Genomic DNA, 15,558 nt, shown 5'->3' with positions numbered 1-15,558 from the left:
AGCACAGGTGTCAGGAGGCCTGTGGTAAGGCCTGTGGCTTTGATTAGACTTCATATTGCTCAGCAAAAAGTGACACAAACAGGGGGAAATGGTAAAATCTGCTCACCCTGTCACAAGGAGACTACTCTCCATCAATTTAGACACCAAAATTTGTATCTAAATGCTGTTCAACCACACTTTGGAGCAGATACTGGGAGTGCACAGAATGGGGGGGGGGGGTGTAGGTGTGCCCTTGGGGGCTTATATATCCTTGGGGGCTAATGTGTTCCCCCAAATTGGTTATGTGGGCAATAGAAAGGATTTACCTGACTCAACTGACTGAAATTTCTTAAGAAATTCTGCCATTTTAGTGTTTTGGGGGCTGATTTCTTACTTTCTGTACCTTTTATTGACAATGCATTATGCACTCTCATAAAATGCTTCAAAGTGTAACCTGAGCGCTTTTCAATACAGCTTTAGGTGTGTAAATGGTTAGAGACTACTCTCCTTATGCTAGAAAGATCAGCTTTTAACTTTTTCTTCAGTTTGTGTCACTTTTTGGTGAATGCTATGGCGCCTATCAAATGCCTCAGACCACTGCCAAAGCCTTGAGGAAAGTCCTCTGACACCTGCCATGAGATCTACTCCCCTGGGAGCATTCTTGGTCAGAAAGCTTTGAAACTTGGGATAATGTTTGACAACTCTTACCCGCATCATGCGAGATGATTGAAATTTGTCAATTCTCAAGTTCAGGGGGGTGACAGGGCAAATGTCAGTATTTCCGGACTTGCGCAGATGACCCAGTTTTAGTGCCCTCAGAATGCTTAGGTAGGCTTGGGAAAAGTGGCTGTAAAATTGTTTTTCTTGGGATATGTTTGGATTTTGGGGGTGCATCTTATAGGCAAGGGTTGTAGCTTCTATATTGTGTTGAAAAAACAGATTTTTAGTGATATTTGTGGTTGCAGTAGGCCTTAGAAGTTAGGTGTTTTGGTGTTGTTTACATGCAGTGAAAGGGGGTGAAAAGGTCTCCCACCTATGTTTTCATGGCGTATAATATAATTCCGCCGTAAATTTTTTCCCTTTTTTGTCGTTAAATTACTCTTCAGAGGTCGGACAACCTTGCCAATGTGAGTTTTTCATGTTCTATAAGCCAGGTAGGTGATTTTTGACAGCCTCTTTCTCCCATGATTCCCATTGTTAAGAATATGCATAGGAAATATTGAAATTTAGCCTCAAAATTACTAGCATGTACACTGCACTGGCTGCCCCCCTCCCCATGACGGCACACTACACAGACATCTAGATTTTCACCCCTTCTCCAACTACAGCATTTCTTTCAGGAGCAAGGTTTTATTAGATTTCTGCATAAACCTGGGTATCAATGTAAAACATTACAGGTGGTATGATATATATTTCTTGCCTGCTAAGGCCATGTGTCTGTCATAAAAGGATTTTCCTCACCCTGGAGTTGTGAACGGTTCCGAACAGCTGTGCACGTGCAAATGTGTCCTGTCAGGTCATAGGTCAGTAGAATGTCCCACTATGACAAAATACGGTTACATGACAATTATCACCTCACAAATATAGGTGAAAAGACAGATATAATGTACATCTAGTTATTTTTACATAATATATATAATGTTATTTTTTATATATTATCAAAATATTTCATTATTGTGTGTTTTGAATATTCTACTATTTCGAGTAATCGCACTTTTACCCTTTCGTTAATGTACTATTCCAACCAACATGTCGCTGTCCATGAGGTCTTGAAGGCGTCACTGCTGCTATTTTTCGCGAATTTTCCTTCTAAAGTTCAACAAATCTCCATCTAGCATGGCTATGTTACCCAGGCGACTTCTTCTCGAAGCGGACGTCCTGTTTCTAACTCGGATCCATCGCTTGGTGTCTTCCAAAGCCGGCCAAGCCTATCATTTTCCAATAACCTCCAGGACAGCTACTAGAACTTCAACAAGTCGACTCAAATGCCTGTCACAAATTCACGTGTCTAGAAGGACAAAAACTACTACAGTTCGCCACAGTTTCTCCAACCCAGTCGCAAACGTTGCTACAGCCAGCAGTGCCGTCTGTAAACGTCAGCTTTCCGCCGAAAGTGACGACGACATCCCCTGGTTTGTTGATCCGGAAAAACCTCTAGAAATGGTGGAACACTTGGACGATGGTGAAGTTGAAGTTCGAAAGGAAAAAGTTCAAAAGCAAGCGGTATCTGATGACACTGGCAGTGTTAAGAAGGTCTCAGAGAAAAAGAACATCATAAGTGGTCGGACAATACCGAGGGTCGACAAACTTACGAAGAAGCAACTCATAGGAAGGATTCAGAACAGAGGCATTGTATATGATGATGGTAAGGACATACATGTAATAGATTTCAACCTCCTGCTCCAAGCAGATCTTCCGGTGAACAAGGCTGGACTCCAGGCTACTACGGCTATGGCTAAACAGTCAAGAATGACAGCCTCTTGCCGTAGACGTCATTATAACCAATAGGAGTTTCATTGGCCACCACAAGATCTGCTTGGAGACTAGTAGTAAGGATATAGATTTAACGTTACAAGTATAGTACTGATACTTCAGAAAAAAAGGTAATACCTTATGGATTCACTTAATGTTGTTCTTTTTCGCATATTAACCTTCGCCGAGAAGGTTATGTTTTGGGTAGCGATTGTATGTATGTATGTTTTTCTTTGATATAGAAAAATGATAATGTCAATTAATAACTGTTTTCCAGGTCACATTGTAGCAATAAACAAGCTGGCAGGTTTACCTGTACAAGGTAAGTGTGAGGGATGAATGAGCCCTTTCATGGATTCAAATGCACATGCGCAGGTCAAAGGTAAAGGCCCCTGACTTTCTTTACAGTTCTTGTCTCTGCCATGATTTATGCATGTCCAGATATGTATGACCAGACCTCCATTGACGGTTTGCATGACGATGTCCAGAGTTCCTGTCTTGGGCCTTCTCCTTTGACCGGTGTGCATAAGCAGATCCATGAATGGTAATACATGTGTATCCAGGGTATGGAACATATCCTATCAATAGTGCCAGGAAAACTCTTGCTGACAAGAAGCACAGTAATAGGTTTAGATCAGTTACATTTTGAAGAACTAGTGCATTAATAGCTCTTGATGCTGTTCTCCATAATTGTGAATCGTTATATGTAGTACAGTATTGTATTTTGCCTCTTTCAGTGATACTATGTTAATATTAATTTTGATACGATGTTAATTGTTAATATACTCCTGTCAATTTCACATCTAAAAAGTATGCTGAAGGTAGGTCTTCATGTTTTTCTCCTGCTTAAATTCAGATTCATTATATGTTCATGGCTCAAAGTTTATTCTTTAACAGGAGAATAGTGATGTTAATGATGATGTTGTTGTTGATGATGATGAAGATGATGATGATGGTGATGATGATGATGATGATGAGTGTCTCTGTGCCATTCCAGGTCAGACTCCAGAACAGCTGAGTATCAACAGTCTACTCCCTGAGCTGGGTGCAGCTCTAGAAGCTTCTGACTTGTCCATCGTGAAACCCTTAGACTGGTGAGATATGCAGTTTTTTGTTTGTTTTTTCATTGTCTCTTCTTGGCCTCTTGAGAGTATAACATTAACTAGTAGACATAAGCAAAATGTCCTGTACAGTAGTTAAACCCATCACATACCATCAAAATCTATCAACTGACAAGCTCTGTGTGGCATTTTCTGCACTATTACACCCGTTGTCCTCTTAATCATGAAGTGATTTTTAGAGATCAGCCTATGTTCACAGATATATACATTTGTATACCTGGGCCCCACCAATGTGATGGCAGGGCTCGAAATTGATTTTGGGGATTAGGTGCACTGGTGCACCCAGCTTAAAAAATTGGGTGCACCAAAGAATTTTTGGGTGCACTACTTAAATTTAAGTAATCAGCCAATGATAAAACTTAGTTACAAGCTATCAAATTCTCAAACAAGTACCATGACAGACATTTTTATTATCTTTCTAACACTTAGATGTCAAGAATATGATGTATACTATATGCTTTGATATATTTACATACATAAACCTAAGAAAATATTTGGGTGTACCCTGTGCACCCACAGAAAATAATTGGGTGCACAGCTCCAATTTTGGGTGCACCTGGGTGCACATGCACCCAGTATTTCGAGCCCTGGATGGGGTAGATTTTCAGGTTAGAAATATGATTCTCTGGCTGAGTCTGGCAATATTTAAATACAGGGACCTTCTGGCAAAGTTATACATACAGCCAAAGCTTGTCGCAGTGTGACAGGGCTTTACGTCTTGGCTGATCTTGTTCTGCTGATAAATGGCTGTCAAGCAAACCGTGTAACGTGGACATTATTTCCCTAACATTTCCATGTTACAGGCACCTATCGGGAATTGTACTGCTGGCCAGGACACCTGAAGCTAGGGCAGAGGTCTTCAACGTTACAAAAGCTGCCAGGCAACGCGACAAATTCTACAGGAAATACTGGTAGGTCAAAACAATGATATAGCTATTATTGAATGAACAACGATTTTTACAAAATAGCACTTACTCAAGCAACTGGATATTATCTTGGAAAACGGTCAGGCAGGATCTGCTACCTATTATATCATAGTGAATTCAGCCTGAAACGTCCAACCATCCAAAACCACATCCAGTTGTATCTTATTAACTGGATGTCTAACCTTCATCGACGTAACAACTATTTTCCTATCTGTAATACTGTTGCAGATTGTTTACTTACTTAATTGACGTGTCACACCATGCAACAAAAGTGAAACTTGTCTTCATCTTTGCCATAAACCTTGCCAGTCAATGTTACAGTATGAATATCCTTTTCAGTTTTTAAAAGGAAAGATAACAAACACAAGGTGTTATACTGACAGTTTGTGTTTCTTGCCTTACAGGGGTGTAGTTATTGGGAATCTTGACCCATCTGAAGGTACGTGGCGTCTTCATTTCCACTTTTACTTTTGGAAAATAATTTATGTATTGTCTAAGGAATGTTTCACGTTAGATTCACACACTCCATCCTTTACCAAGTTCTTGTAGTAGGTTCAAGTAGATTGTAAATGTCAAGTTTGAAAAGGGTTGATGTGGTCATATCAGTGTTTTATGTGGTCGTGGTCTTTTTATGAATTTGTACTATTTGTATTTTGCTTTAGGGGAAATCAAGTGCCACCTTGCCCAGCAGAAAATTGGAGATCATACAATGGTAAGTTTCTGAACCCCTATTGTCCATACTCTCAGTAGTGTTTGTATCCCAGTCTTGTCTGTTTTTCCAGTAGTGTCAGTACTCCCCAGGTAGTTCCCGTATCCTCATGTAGTGTCCGTACCCCCAGTAGACTTCGTACTCACAGTAGTGTCCATGCCCACAGTAGTGTCTGTAGTCCTTCAAATGTTCGTTCCCTTTATAGTTCTCTAGTAGTTTCCCTACCCCCAGTAGATCCCTATATTTATATTTATATAGGATCCATATATTTAATGTCCGTACATGTTTAGTACTGTTGTTTTGTACCTTCAGACTGTACCAGTGTTAAACCCAACCCAAGCTGCAGTGAGAAGGAAGGAGGCTCGGAACTGTCTGACGAGATACAAGGTCCTCAGTCAGGGGCAGGGATATGCCCTGGTACAGCTGGAGCCTAGGCAAAGTATGAAAGATGCTTTCTTTCTTCTAGTTAGTTAAAAGTTAAACCCTTCCCGTGCCTGATGGCACATAGAGCGGCGCCCATGTCTGTTTCCTTAGCCTTGGGCCACACAACGCAATCACTACAGCAGGGGGCTAGTCCACTGGTAGTGGTGTGTGTTCAACTTCTATACTCTTTCCCGAATGCTGAGTGCTAAGCAGAGAAAGCAGCATGTACCATTTTTAAAGTCTTTGTAATGACTCGGCCGGGGATCGAACTCACGACCTACTGAATGCAAGGCGAACACTCTACCCACTAGGCCATTGCACTGGTTTCTGTCTTGTAAGCATACAGTATTTAAATTTTTGTCAAAACTGCCTATGTAAAAAGAAGAAGCAATAAATAATGTATATTTTGTGGACAGGTATTTTGTATTGACAGGATTCTTAATGATTGTGCTGGTGGTAAAATTTATCTAATGGACCATCAAAAAGTGGTCGCATTGGCCAGGTGGGCCTTGCATAGAGGTGGTCACTTGTACATTGATTGTACTATAAGAGACCATCTTTCTAAGTTCACTTGCTGTTACAGTTAGACAAAGGAGTTTCCACATACTAACACAATGTTATTTGCTGTTTGTACGACTACTAGGGGTGGGTACCCGTACAGAAAATTCAGGTACATGTACGGTTCAGGTCCAGAGGATCAGGACCTAAACAGAACCTGATTGTCTGTGAAAACTTGTGAATTGGCAATATCTAAAACAATGGTCCATTTCACGATCAAACGAATTTGTTTGGTGGAGTATCAGACTTTCACTGACGTTTTGAAATCCTATCTTTGTGTAAAAAAAAAAGAGCTTCCACATATCAGCTACATGGTAAACTTTCTGCTGTATCACGACTACGTTAGGAAATACCAGTACAAAAAAGTTATATGATTAGTCTATTCCTTTGATAAAGTTATTATCTCTAACTGTGTGACTCTGTACCTTCCAGTGTTTGTGGACCAACTGCAGGTCCATCTGACCACCAAGCTGTGCAGTATACTGGGTGACCATGTGTACTCATCACGTGTGGGGAGTGTCGCAGGAATGCCTGCACTCATGGAGCCAACCAATGTCGGCCCAAGGACGCAGGTATTGTAGTTTTCTATGATTTTTCTTTCATTAATACTTATCGTGTCTAACTTTCTAGGATCTGTGAGGATTTTGTATTGTCATTTTCTTATTCTGCATGTTTCTTAACTTTCGTGTTCAGTGTGGATTTTGTGGTCCTTAGTCTACTCGAAACATTCTCTAACTCGAGTCAGTCTTTCTAGTTGTAATTTCATAACAAGGTATTCTAAGCATCTATAAGTCTGCCCTTCGTTGTTTCACGGTAGTCAGGAATTTGCTGTTTGGATGGCATATTCTGGAGAAAGTTAGTAGAGGTAATAGCGATGCATCTTGCTCAGACTGGGCCTAGTCGTCAGAAAGAGGTTATTGCTCATACATACCTAAATATTTAGGCACCTGGTCGGACTGTGCTATTACAGTGAGTAGGGGTGTTTGTGCGATTTTGATGCCATAGGATTTTCAAACAGGCTGTAACAGAACCAACCACCAAGAAGGATCCAGAATATCCTTTGATGTACCTAGACAGTTGATCTTTGCAGAACACATGCATGGCTGTCCTCCATGTCTGAAGTTACCAATCATGCAACGATGGCATGACATATGTGACTGCACCTTAACATGCCATTTGCCTTTCAGCGAGTGCCAAAGGATATCCTGAAGAAGATGAACCTGCGGGCCATCCAGATGCACAAAGTTCCCGTCCACCTGCACTGTGGGGAGATGTTACTGCCCGGGTACAGGGGACGGGACGTCAGGATCACTGCCCCCCTCCCCAAACACTTTCTGTGGACACTACAGCTGCTAGGACTGGAGGACCCCACAAATGAGTCATGAAGTGCAGAATGATGCAGAAAGTTCCTATACAGCTGAACTTTGAAGAGACAGTCTTTTCTAGGCAATTACTGTACTACCCCCCTCCCCAAACATTTTCTACAGACACCAGTCAGAGAGAGAGAGTCTACAGGTGCTAGGACTGAAGGAGTAACGTTACAGATGTATAAAGTACATGTTCAGCTGAACTGTGAAGAGAGAGTTTTTTTGGGGTAATCACTGCCCCCCTCCCCAAACATTTTTTTCCTGGACACTAGAGCTGCTGGGACTCAAGGACCCCACACTTGTTCACAAGCCATGAAAATGAAATGCAACAATAAGCTTTAAGGACTGCCAAATTAAATTTCATGGACTATATCCCCTGGGAGCTAGATGCAATGAAGAATTTAAACAAATAAACTGCTACTGGCGGTTTGAACTTTTTTTATTTATACATGTAATAGTACAAATGTATTTCAATTTCAACAATTATACACTATTACATACATTATATATTGTAGGCTACCATGTCACGTTTCAGTTGTTATAGTTTCCAAATTAGTTTCCAAATTGACCACTGTCATAATTACCAATATGTCAAATCGTGTCCTATTCTTTGGATCAAGCAAAGAAATGTAACACATTGGTGTATTCATATTAAAAAGTGTAGAAAATGTAATGTAAAGACTATCCATGGTAAACCACAACCACACTGTACAGTACTATGGAGGTAGAATGATTTGTACTACTAAAATTTGTTCATATAAAACAGTCCGTTATCTGTTACTTTGCTTTGGAAAAATGTAGATTTGATCACACAAATACAACAGTATCAGTATCGGACGACACATACAAACATTCATCACCAGTTTTACATGATTAAAATCCAAAAGAGTAGTCCGCTATTGCATAGTCTTTTTTTTTTTTTCAATTTTTGCTGCTACTTAAAAAATGTCAATATAGTTCCTCTAAACTCCAATGAGCTCATAATTGCATGTTGGCTTGGTCAGGAATGGTCCCAGTGAGGATCAAAACTTGGAGACGGTGTACCTGAAATGTATTTAGGAAAATCATTACAAAGGACTATCAAATGTTCAGATATTGATTGAAGATGTGTTATGGAAGGTTACCGGTATTATATGTGTCATTGTTACTACAAAAATGTACTAATCTTACAGAAAAGTGCTCAAGGTATTCTGCAACGCCATGTTTCCATAGCCATCTAATTTTAACAGCTAACAGGTCTTTGATAGTAAACTGGAAATTATTCTTGTAAGAACATATGACACCTGTATCAAAGACTGGCATATGTTCTTACAAGAATAATTTCCAGTTTACTATCAAAGACTGCACTATTTGAACTGTAATGCTTGTTCACCTTTACCCACAGGGTAACTTATATCCGTTGCTATCAAAAATGGGCTATTCTTGAGTATCAAGTCACCGTGTTTTGAAAATGCCTTACATCTCTCTCTTTACACCTTGGTTATTGTTCAACTGGACAGTTTTAAACCCCTTTACAAAACCTTGGCAACTAGCATTTCTAGTAAGCCTACTGTCCTTGATGAAATGCCTCTTACTCCTGAAGGAAAACTTAAACTTAGTATACATTACAAAGTAATCCTTACGCCGTTCGATGACATTGTCCTCCACCCTGGGAACAGCTGGTCCGCCCGGCTCACCAGGGACTGGTAACCCTGCCGATGACTCCGCCACCCTGAGACCAGCAGAGCTGCTAGCCCCTTCCTTTGTCAGAAGTCTCAAGTTAGCTGGAAAAAAATAAAATGTTATCAATTCAATATGTATCAGAACAACAAAAATCTGAATTATGTTGTTATGACAGGTGCTAGGAATGCATTTCAAAAGTTCATGCACTTAAAAAATTTACAAATGATCTAAAATCAATTGACTGACTTAAGCTTAAAAACACATTTAATTTCATTAATGATGATACAAATTGACAATTCAATACAGATACAAGGAGATGGCTGTGCTATTAGGCCATTCTTCATGCAACGCACCATATACTAGTACATAACTGATAAGTGAGTCTGAGAACAGGTAATGCATGAGTAGTCTGGTATTCAATAATTTCTCCTTTGTAGGATTATAAAAGATGAAGAACATTCTGTTAACCACACATCCACATACTGTACAATGGGTGTGGGTGATGGGACACATTGGTAGAATAAGTTATGGTTGCTTGTAGGTTTGCTAAGTTCTGTGCAAGAAAGCACAGAGAACCAGCGAGGTTCAAAACATATCTGTGGATGTGGGATGCTTTGGCCCTTTACTAACTTAGCCCATGGCTAATCAGACCAACTCGGCCCAAGGTGTATTGGGTGTTGGGCCAAGTTGACCAGGGTATTGGGCCGAGTTGACCAGGGTATTGGGCCGAGTTGACCAGGGTATTGGGCCAAGTTGACCAGGGTGTTGGGCCGAGTTGACCAGGGTGTTGGGCCGAGTTGACCAGGGTGTTGGGCCGAGTTGACCAGGGTATTGGGCCGAGTTGACCAGGGTATTGGGCCGAGTTGACCAGGGTGTTGGGCCGAGTTGACCAGGGTGTTGGGCCGAGTTGACCAGGGTGTTGGGCCGAGTTGACCAGGGTGTTCGGATAGACTGGACCAAGTTGGAAAAGGGCCGAATCTTCCTGATCAGTCTTAATCTTAACTCCATACTAGGACAAAGTACCTTTATACTCACATGGTGGGTCTGCCTTTATTCTGTCAAATTCCTTCAGTAATTTTGTAACTAAGTGCACTTGGGTCCTTTTCTTAGTCAAAGCCTCGCACATGGCGTCAAAGGCATTCGGACCGCCCTGTTGTACCAGGTCGATGAACTTGCTAATCTTCTCCGCGGATGTCTGACGTCTTTCGATGATTTCCTCCGCATCACGGTCTAACATCCGCTGCGACCTGAGGTACGGTAGGAGCTTCTCGAATTCCAGTCGGTTGTCACATAGCTCGCTCCTGAGATTTTCAAGGACCTGCGCATATGGTCAACAATAACAATAAACAAAAGTCAGTGTGTCAAATAGACATTTGAAAAGGAGAGGAGGACCTTCAAGAAACCAGACGTGTCCATTGCTGTTAAAGAATATTTTCAAAACTAATTGAAAATACTTTAATGTTGTTTTTATTCATCATGATTTAATGCTAGTTCACCTTTATCCACAGGGTAACCTATATCCGTTACCTTTAAAAACTATATTTTGGCATATCTTGTCTATCAAGTCTGGTTTCAAACTGCAATATTGTCAAAATATTGCAAGTACATGTAATTTGAAACCTCCATCCATTCACTTGACATCCTTAAGTACCCTATACATAGATACAGTGGATATTGGTAACCCCTGGTTCAAGGTGAACTAGCATTACATAGTAAGTTAGGTTGAATAAGACCTTTCACAGAGATCAGAACATGTGTGCGGTGACAGCAATTCTAGGTAATATGTCAAAGTGTAAGGCCCCGAAATTGTAAACAGTCCTTGTCTCGACCATTGTTTCAATTTGCATGACAATGTCCAGATGGGTTTTGTTTTGTTTTTCAGGGCCTTTACCTTTGACATATTTATATTACCTAGAATTCCTGTTGCCACATATACACATGCGTCCCGATTTCTGTGAAAGGGCTTATGCATTCGGTAAAAATTAAGACCTAGAAAATGTTCTTACCCAAACAAACCACTCAAAACTGTTTGCATTATTTAAGAGTAGAGTAGAGTTTAAATAGAGTTAATACTGTATCTCAAGAAGGTTTATTTTGTTTGTCTCGGTTTTGTGATCACTTCCTTGTAACACTTGTAAGGCATGCAAATACAAATGTGTGTTCTGACAATTTCTCATGACTGGTAAACAATACGTTACTATATTACTTTTGGTGATTACCAGATATAACGCTAGTTCACCTTTATTTGCAGGGTAACCTTTATCTGTTGCATTCAAGACTAGGGTATTTACGATTAAGTCAACGGACGGTGGTTTCAAACTGCAATACCTTACAAAAATGCAATTTGAAACCACTGTCCATCGACTTGATATCCTTAAAGTCCCTGTTTGTACGTAGAACGGATATAGGTTTACCTTGCAGATAATGGTGAACTTAGCGTCTAACGTTACAAGAATGAGATAAGATTATAAGATAAGCCAATGTACCGTGACTGTGTTAAGTGTGTTTACAGCCAAACGACCTACAGTTAACCCGGCACTGGGCCTAGCCCTGGAGACTCTCATGCGTGACCATCACATGCTATACAGTGGACCCACCCACCTGTTGTTGGTAACGTCGCTTTAAGAATGCTAAAATCAACTCACCTCCTTTTTCAGAACGTGATAATACTCCTCTTCGTCGTCAAACTCCTGTGTAAACCCGCCTCCCGCCATGGCCACGGCCACGTGCTTTTGGTAAAATCATAAAAAAAGGAAGACGTCCTTAAGTTTACTTCCGTCTTTGATAATATATATCACACAGTCACTGGGTTGGAACTCAACAGTCAGCTGTAATCATTTTCCGGTTACGATAGGTACGTTACATGTAGGTGGGAATTCCTGGAACATAGCACTCTTAGTACATACCTCTGCTCTCTGATAGACCCAATAAGTGCACCAAAAAAGGACAATAAAGGAGTCAGGGCGACGACCCCTCCTCTTTCCACTTCTGGGTCCTTGCGATGACTCCCTCTTTGCGGTTCAAATTTGTGCCTTTCACTTACTTCCGGGTCATTGAAAACGCAAACTATTCCCATCGGCCTTTGCGCCAAAAGTAAGTTTCCCAAAGGGCATTATATAATGTTCTTGGTTTCAGTAAGGAGGTTTTATCAAGGTTTTATAAAACCTCGTCGGTTCCCCCGAAGCTTCGTTTCTTATCGATCTTCTCAAAACTAGGCCATGTAAACGCTGGAATCGTTATTTACCTTCGTATTCAGAAAGGATCACTATAATAGTAATGTAACGTTATGGACCTTATGACTAATGTTTTCAAGACCGGGAACACCCGACTACTAATTTTGAGGGACGTTAAAAGCTAGTATATTTGGGGGAGTTGTGTAGAAAATTGACGAGTTGATTAGTCATGCAAGACGGAATTTAGACTTTCACATTTGTCGTCTTTTAACTACCCGTCTGTGCCACGAAACGGGTCTGCAAATGGTAAGACACGTGCACAAGACGTGTCAAAAGTGTCCTTGATAAAACACAACGATTGATCGAAAGAATGGAGGATGCTAAACAGCGACAACGATGTAATAGAAAATAAACATCGTTTACTGACCTTACTTTCTTGAATACACATGGTCGGAAGAATTACTCTCCAAGCAGAGGTTAGGCTCCGACTTGGAGAGTTCAGAAGAACATAAAATTTTGCTTTTCCGTCGGCCCTCTATTTCGTCTCTTCTTGTTCGTCTTCAATACCTGGTGCTGTCGTCCTCTTGTCCACAACCGTCCGGGGATCACATAACAGGTGGATCGTTGGTTACGGTGTGGGGACATGAAATCCGACCTCCTGCCTATTCTTATGTCAACTCACGTTTCTTGGAAGCGTCTTTAAAATCATTCGATATGTCTATAACATTTGAAGATGTCAAGAAAGTTTGCACTAGCTTAAAACTGACAATTTTTTGGAGCCATATACCTTTAATATTAGAGCCCGATCTGCAGTACCGCTCCCGACCGCGACCGAAAAAGTCGCAAAAAGACAATCAAATTGCAAAAAGTATCGGTCTTTTTAGGAATGAGTAAATCGCGAAAGGCTCCCAAAGGGGTTTAAACTTTTAAAGCTTATTTGACTTTGATTTCGATATTTTGACCATCTAGTTTCAAGAGTAAAAAAAATCACGACGTTTCAGAAACAAGGCAGTGAACTGGGATTAGGACATAAAATTCATGTTTTCTTCGCGTCGTTTTATCAATAAAAGTGTAGTGAAGCCATTGTAATCAGTCTGAGATGTATCTTTCCTGTAAATTGCTAGCCTCCGTTGCAGTCTTCGAACGGGGCTGGCGATTTTCAACGTCGGCTCTTGTGCCGAGAAAGGGAGTTTGCCAAGGAAGGGACTTTGCTGTGGAGGGGAGTTTGAAAAACCCAGCCCCGTTCAAACTCGAAGGCTGCAAATTGCCACGTTCTCGCGGGTTTATTCAAATTTCAATCCTAATCTATGAAACAAGAAAACGAGGAACCAATTGTGTCTCAATTTGTTTGTTTGTCTATCAAGATATGTAATTTTCCTTGTCTTTCAAATCTGACTGCAACTATTCAACGTTAAAGGCGCTAGCCTGATTCAACGGTGCAATATAAACTTGGACGCTAGGGAGAGCTGTTTTTTTGCCTGAACACAACCAACCTCCTGATGGGAGAGTTTTGTAAAGCAGGGAAGAACTATTTTTAACGAACATCTTTAGGGTCTTAATTATATAAAACATCGAATTTCTATATGCACAAGTTAAAAAGGGACAACTAATAGATTATGGCTAGAAAAGGAACTTTGGGTTTTGGCAAGGTAACTCAGTACCAACAGCTACACAAACTTTTAACTTCTAAAATCAAGGAGATACAAGATTTCTCAATAAAAGATATGTTTATTAGAGACCACGAATAATAATAGCCAGGAAAACTAAATGACATAGGAATATCCCTCCTGTAGTATGACTTTTGGGTCTTTTTCAGGATCAAAAGAGAGAGCTACTAGTATGTTCTTCTTCATTGCAAGCATATTTTCCTTTACAGTCAAACCTGTACAAGTGACCACCTCTACAAAATGTGGCCAATGTGACCACTTTTTGTTTTTTTCCCATTAAAACAGGTGTTGAGAATCCTGTCTATAGTGACCACCTGTCAACATAACTGTATACATATAGAGCATATATTCTTGTCCCCTAGGTGGTCTTCTTGGGCAGTTTTGACTTGAGGATCAAAAGAGTAGACAGAGTAGACAGCAGGAGTATACAGTATACTGTATACAGTTAGTTCCTTATTCCAAAACACAAAGCTCTGTATCTTCTAGAATAATGATGTTTTGGTAACTCCTCAACTACATACACCTAAGAACAACATCACGTTCACTACTTGCTCTTCGGAATGAGAAAGACAAATGCTGTATCTTCACATTTGTCCTGGTGTAGGATCTACAAGTCTGAGAGGTGCAAGATTCGAAATGTAACAATTGGAAAATGATCAAATTGCTTGTGCATTTCTAATAAAACATTGATCCTGTTCTCAACAAACCTGGATGCCAGACTGTTTACAGGGCCTATAGTGAGGCCAACTTCTCAGCTCTAGGGCCAACATGCCCCAAAGGAATTTTTTGGGATCGTGCCACAGGTCTGGCACCCAGGGTAGTTCTCAGTCACAAAAAAGACCAGATGCATGTCTGTCCTCTCTAAAACTTACAGTACTGTACTGGTATAAATTCTAGTTGACAGTTTCCTATGTGCTGCAATGCTTTGCTGTGAATGACAGTTTGTAGGTACCAGTACCACACTATAATTATCACATGTAACGTTCTACATTTTGGTCTCAGACAACCCTACTCTGGGTTTCACATTTGGCAGCAATCTTTTGACATTTCAATTCTAAAAATATAAAAGCTCATAATTCTACAAACTACATGAAGACAAGCAGTGCTTTGCACTTTCCATTGTCCTTGTTATTCTATGATATATCAAAGCTGCAGTGTTCCTAATGACATAGTTCCTGAATGGAAACAAATGTTCCCTGGTAACATGATAATGGTTGATCGTAAAAGCCTATAATCTTTCAGATGATTGCTACTATAGATACACATTGTATTATTTCTAAAATACATCACTACTGTGCACAAAATACATCACAATTGTGCATACAAAAAATAGTATTGCATTCAGGGCTGTCTCCAGGTTTAAATTTTTGTCCTTGGAGGGCTTTAACCATTAATGGTTTTAGAAAGAAAAGACAAAATTTGATTCAATTGGAATTTGAACGTAAATGTTGTTAAGTTTCTTTTTTAAATCTGTCATTTCAAGTACACAAAAATATATTTG

The 15,558-nt window shown here is 40.3% G+C and overlaps 2 protein-coding genes across 3 annotated transcripts; one reads left to right on the top strand and one right to left on the bottom strand.

The window, feature by feature from the left end:
• The first annotated feature begins 1,720 nt into the window (after nucleotides 1-1,720).
• LOC118416021 (mitochondrial mRNA pseudouridine synthase RPUSD3-like) lies at nucleotides 1,721-8,795 on the top strand. Of its 2 annotated transcripts, XR_004831183.1 has the most exons (10): nucleotides 1,721-2,344; nucleotides 2,729-2,773; nucleotides 3,449-3,545; nucleotides 4,376-4,483; nucleotides 4,903-4,937; nucleotides 5,161-5,210; nucleotides 5,520-5,646; nucleotides 6,621-6,760; nucleotides 7,376-7,645; nucleotides 7,789-8,795. XR_004831183.1 is itself a non-coding variant. In XM_035821058.1 (9 exons), the coding sequence occupies exons 1-9, from the start codon at nucleotides 1,816-1,818 to the stop codon at nucleotides 7,571-7,573; spliced, it is 1,329 nt and encodes a 442-aa protein (XP_035676951.1). In that variant the 5' UTR covers nucleotides 1,721-1,815; the 3' UTR covers nucleotides 7,574-8,795. The 2 variants fall into 2 exon arrangements, 1 of the variants encoding a protein (XP_035676951.1); XM_035821058.1 differs by having other exon boundaries at nucleotides 7,376-8,795.
• LOC118416022 lies at nucleotides 7,990-12,186 on the bottom strand. The gene is made up of 4 exons (XM_035821060.1): nucleotides 11,863-12,186; nucleotides 10,253-10,535; nucleotides 9,178-9,318; nucleotides 7,990-8,599 (listed from the first exon to the last, which is right to left on the bottom strand). The coding sequence occupies exons 1-4, from the start codon at nucleotides 11,929-11,931 to the stop codon at nucleotides 8,556-8,558; spliced, it is 537 nt and encodes a 178-aa protein (XP_035676953.1). The 5' UTR covers nucleotides 11,932-12,186; the 3' UTR covers nucleotides 7,990-8,555.
• Nucleotides 12,187-15,558: the final 3,372 nt, after the last annotated feature.

This window comes from Branchiostoma floridae, chromosome 5, assembly GCF_000003815.2.
Source record: "Branchiostoma floridae strain S238N-H82 chromosome 5, Bfl_VNyyK, whole genome shotgun sequence".
In the NCBI taxonomy this organism is placed as follows: Eukaryota; Metazoa; Chordata; class Leptocardii; order Amphioxiformes; family Branchiostomatidae; genus Branchiostoma; species Branchiostoma floridae.
Note: the sequence above shows the minus strand (reverse complement) of the source record. Positions and strands in the feature narration are given on the sequence as shown.

Excerpts from the sequence above, each read along its gene's own strand:
- LOC118416021 (XM_035821058.1), top strand. The coding sequence starts at position 1,816 with ATGGCTATGTTACCCAGGCGACTTCTTCTCGAAGCGGACGTCCTGTTT. Across the intron at positions 2,345-2,728 it reads AGGCATTGTATATGATGATG|GTCACATTGTAGCAATAAAC; the intron begins GTAAGGACATAC and ends ACTGTTTTCCAG. Across the intron at positions 6,761-7,375 it reads ATGTCGGCCCAAGGACGCAG|CGAGTGCCAAAGGATATCCT; the intron begins GTATTGTAGTTT and ends TTTGCCTTTCAG.
- LOC118416022 (XM_035821060.1), bottom strand. The coding sequence starts at position 11,931 with ATGGCGGGAGGCGGGTTTACACAGGAGTTTGACGACGAAGAGGAGTAT. Across the intron at positions 10,536-11,862 it reads ATCACGTTCTGAAAAAGGAG|GTCCTTGAAAATCTCAGGAG; the intron begins GTGAGTTGATTT and ends CCATATGCGCAG. Across the intron at positions 8,600-9,177 it reads GGACAATGTCATCGAACGGC|GTACACCGTCTCCAAGTTTT; the intron begins GTAAGGATTACT and ends AATACATTTCAG.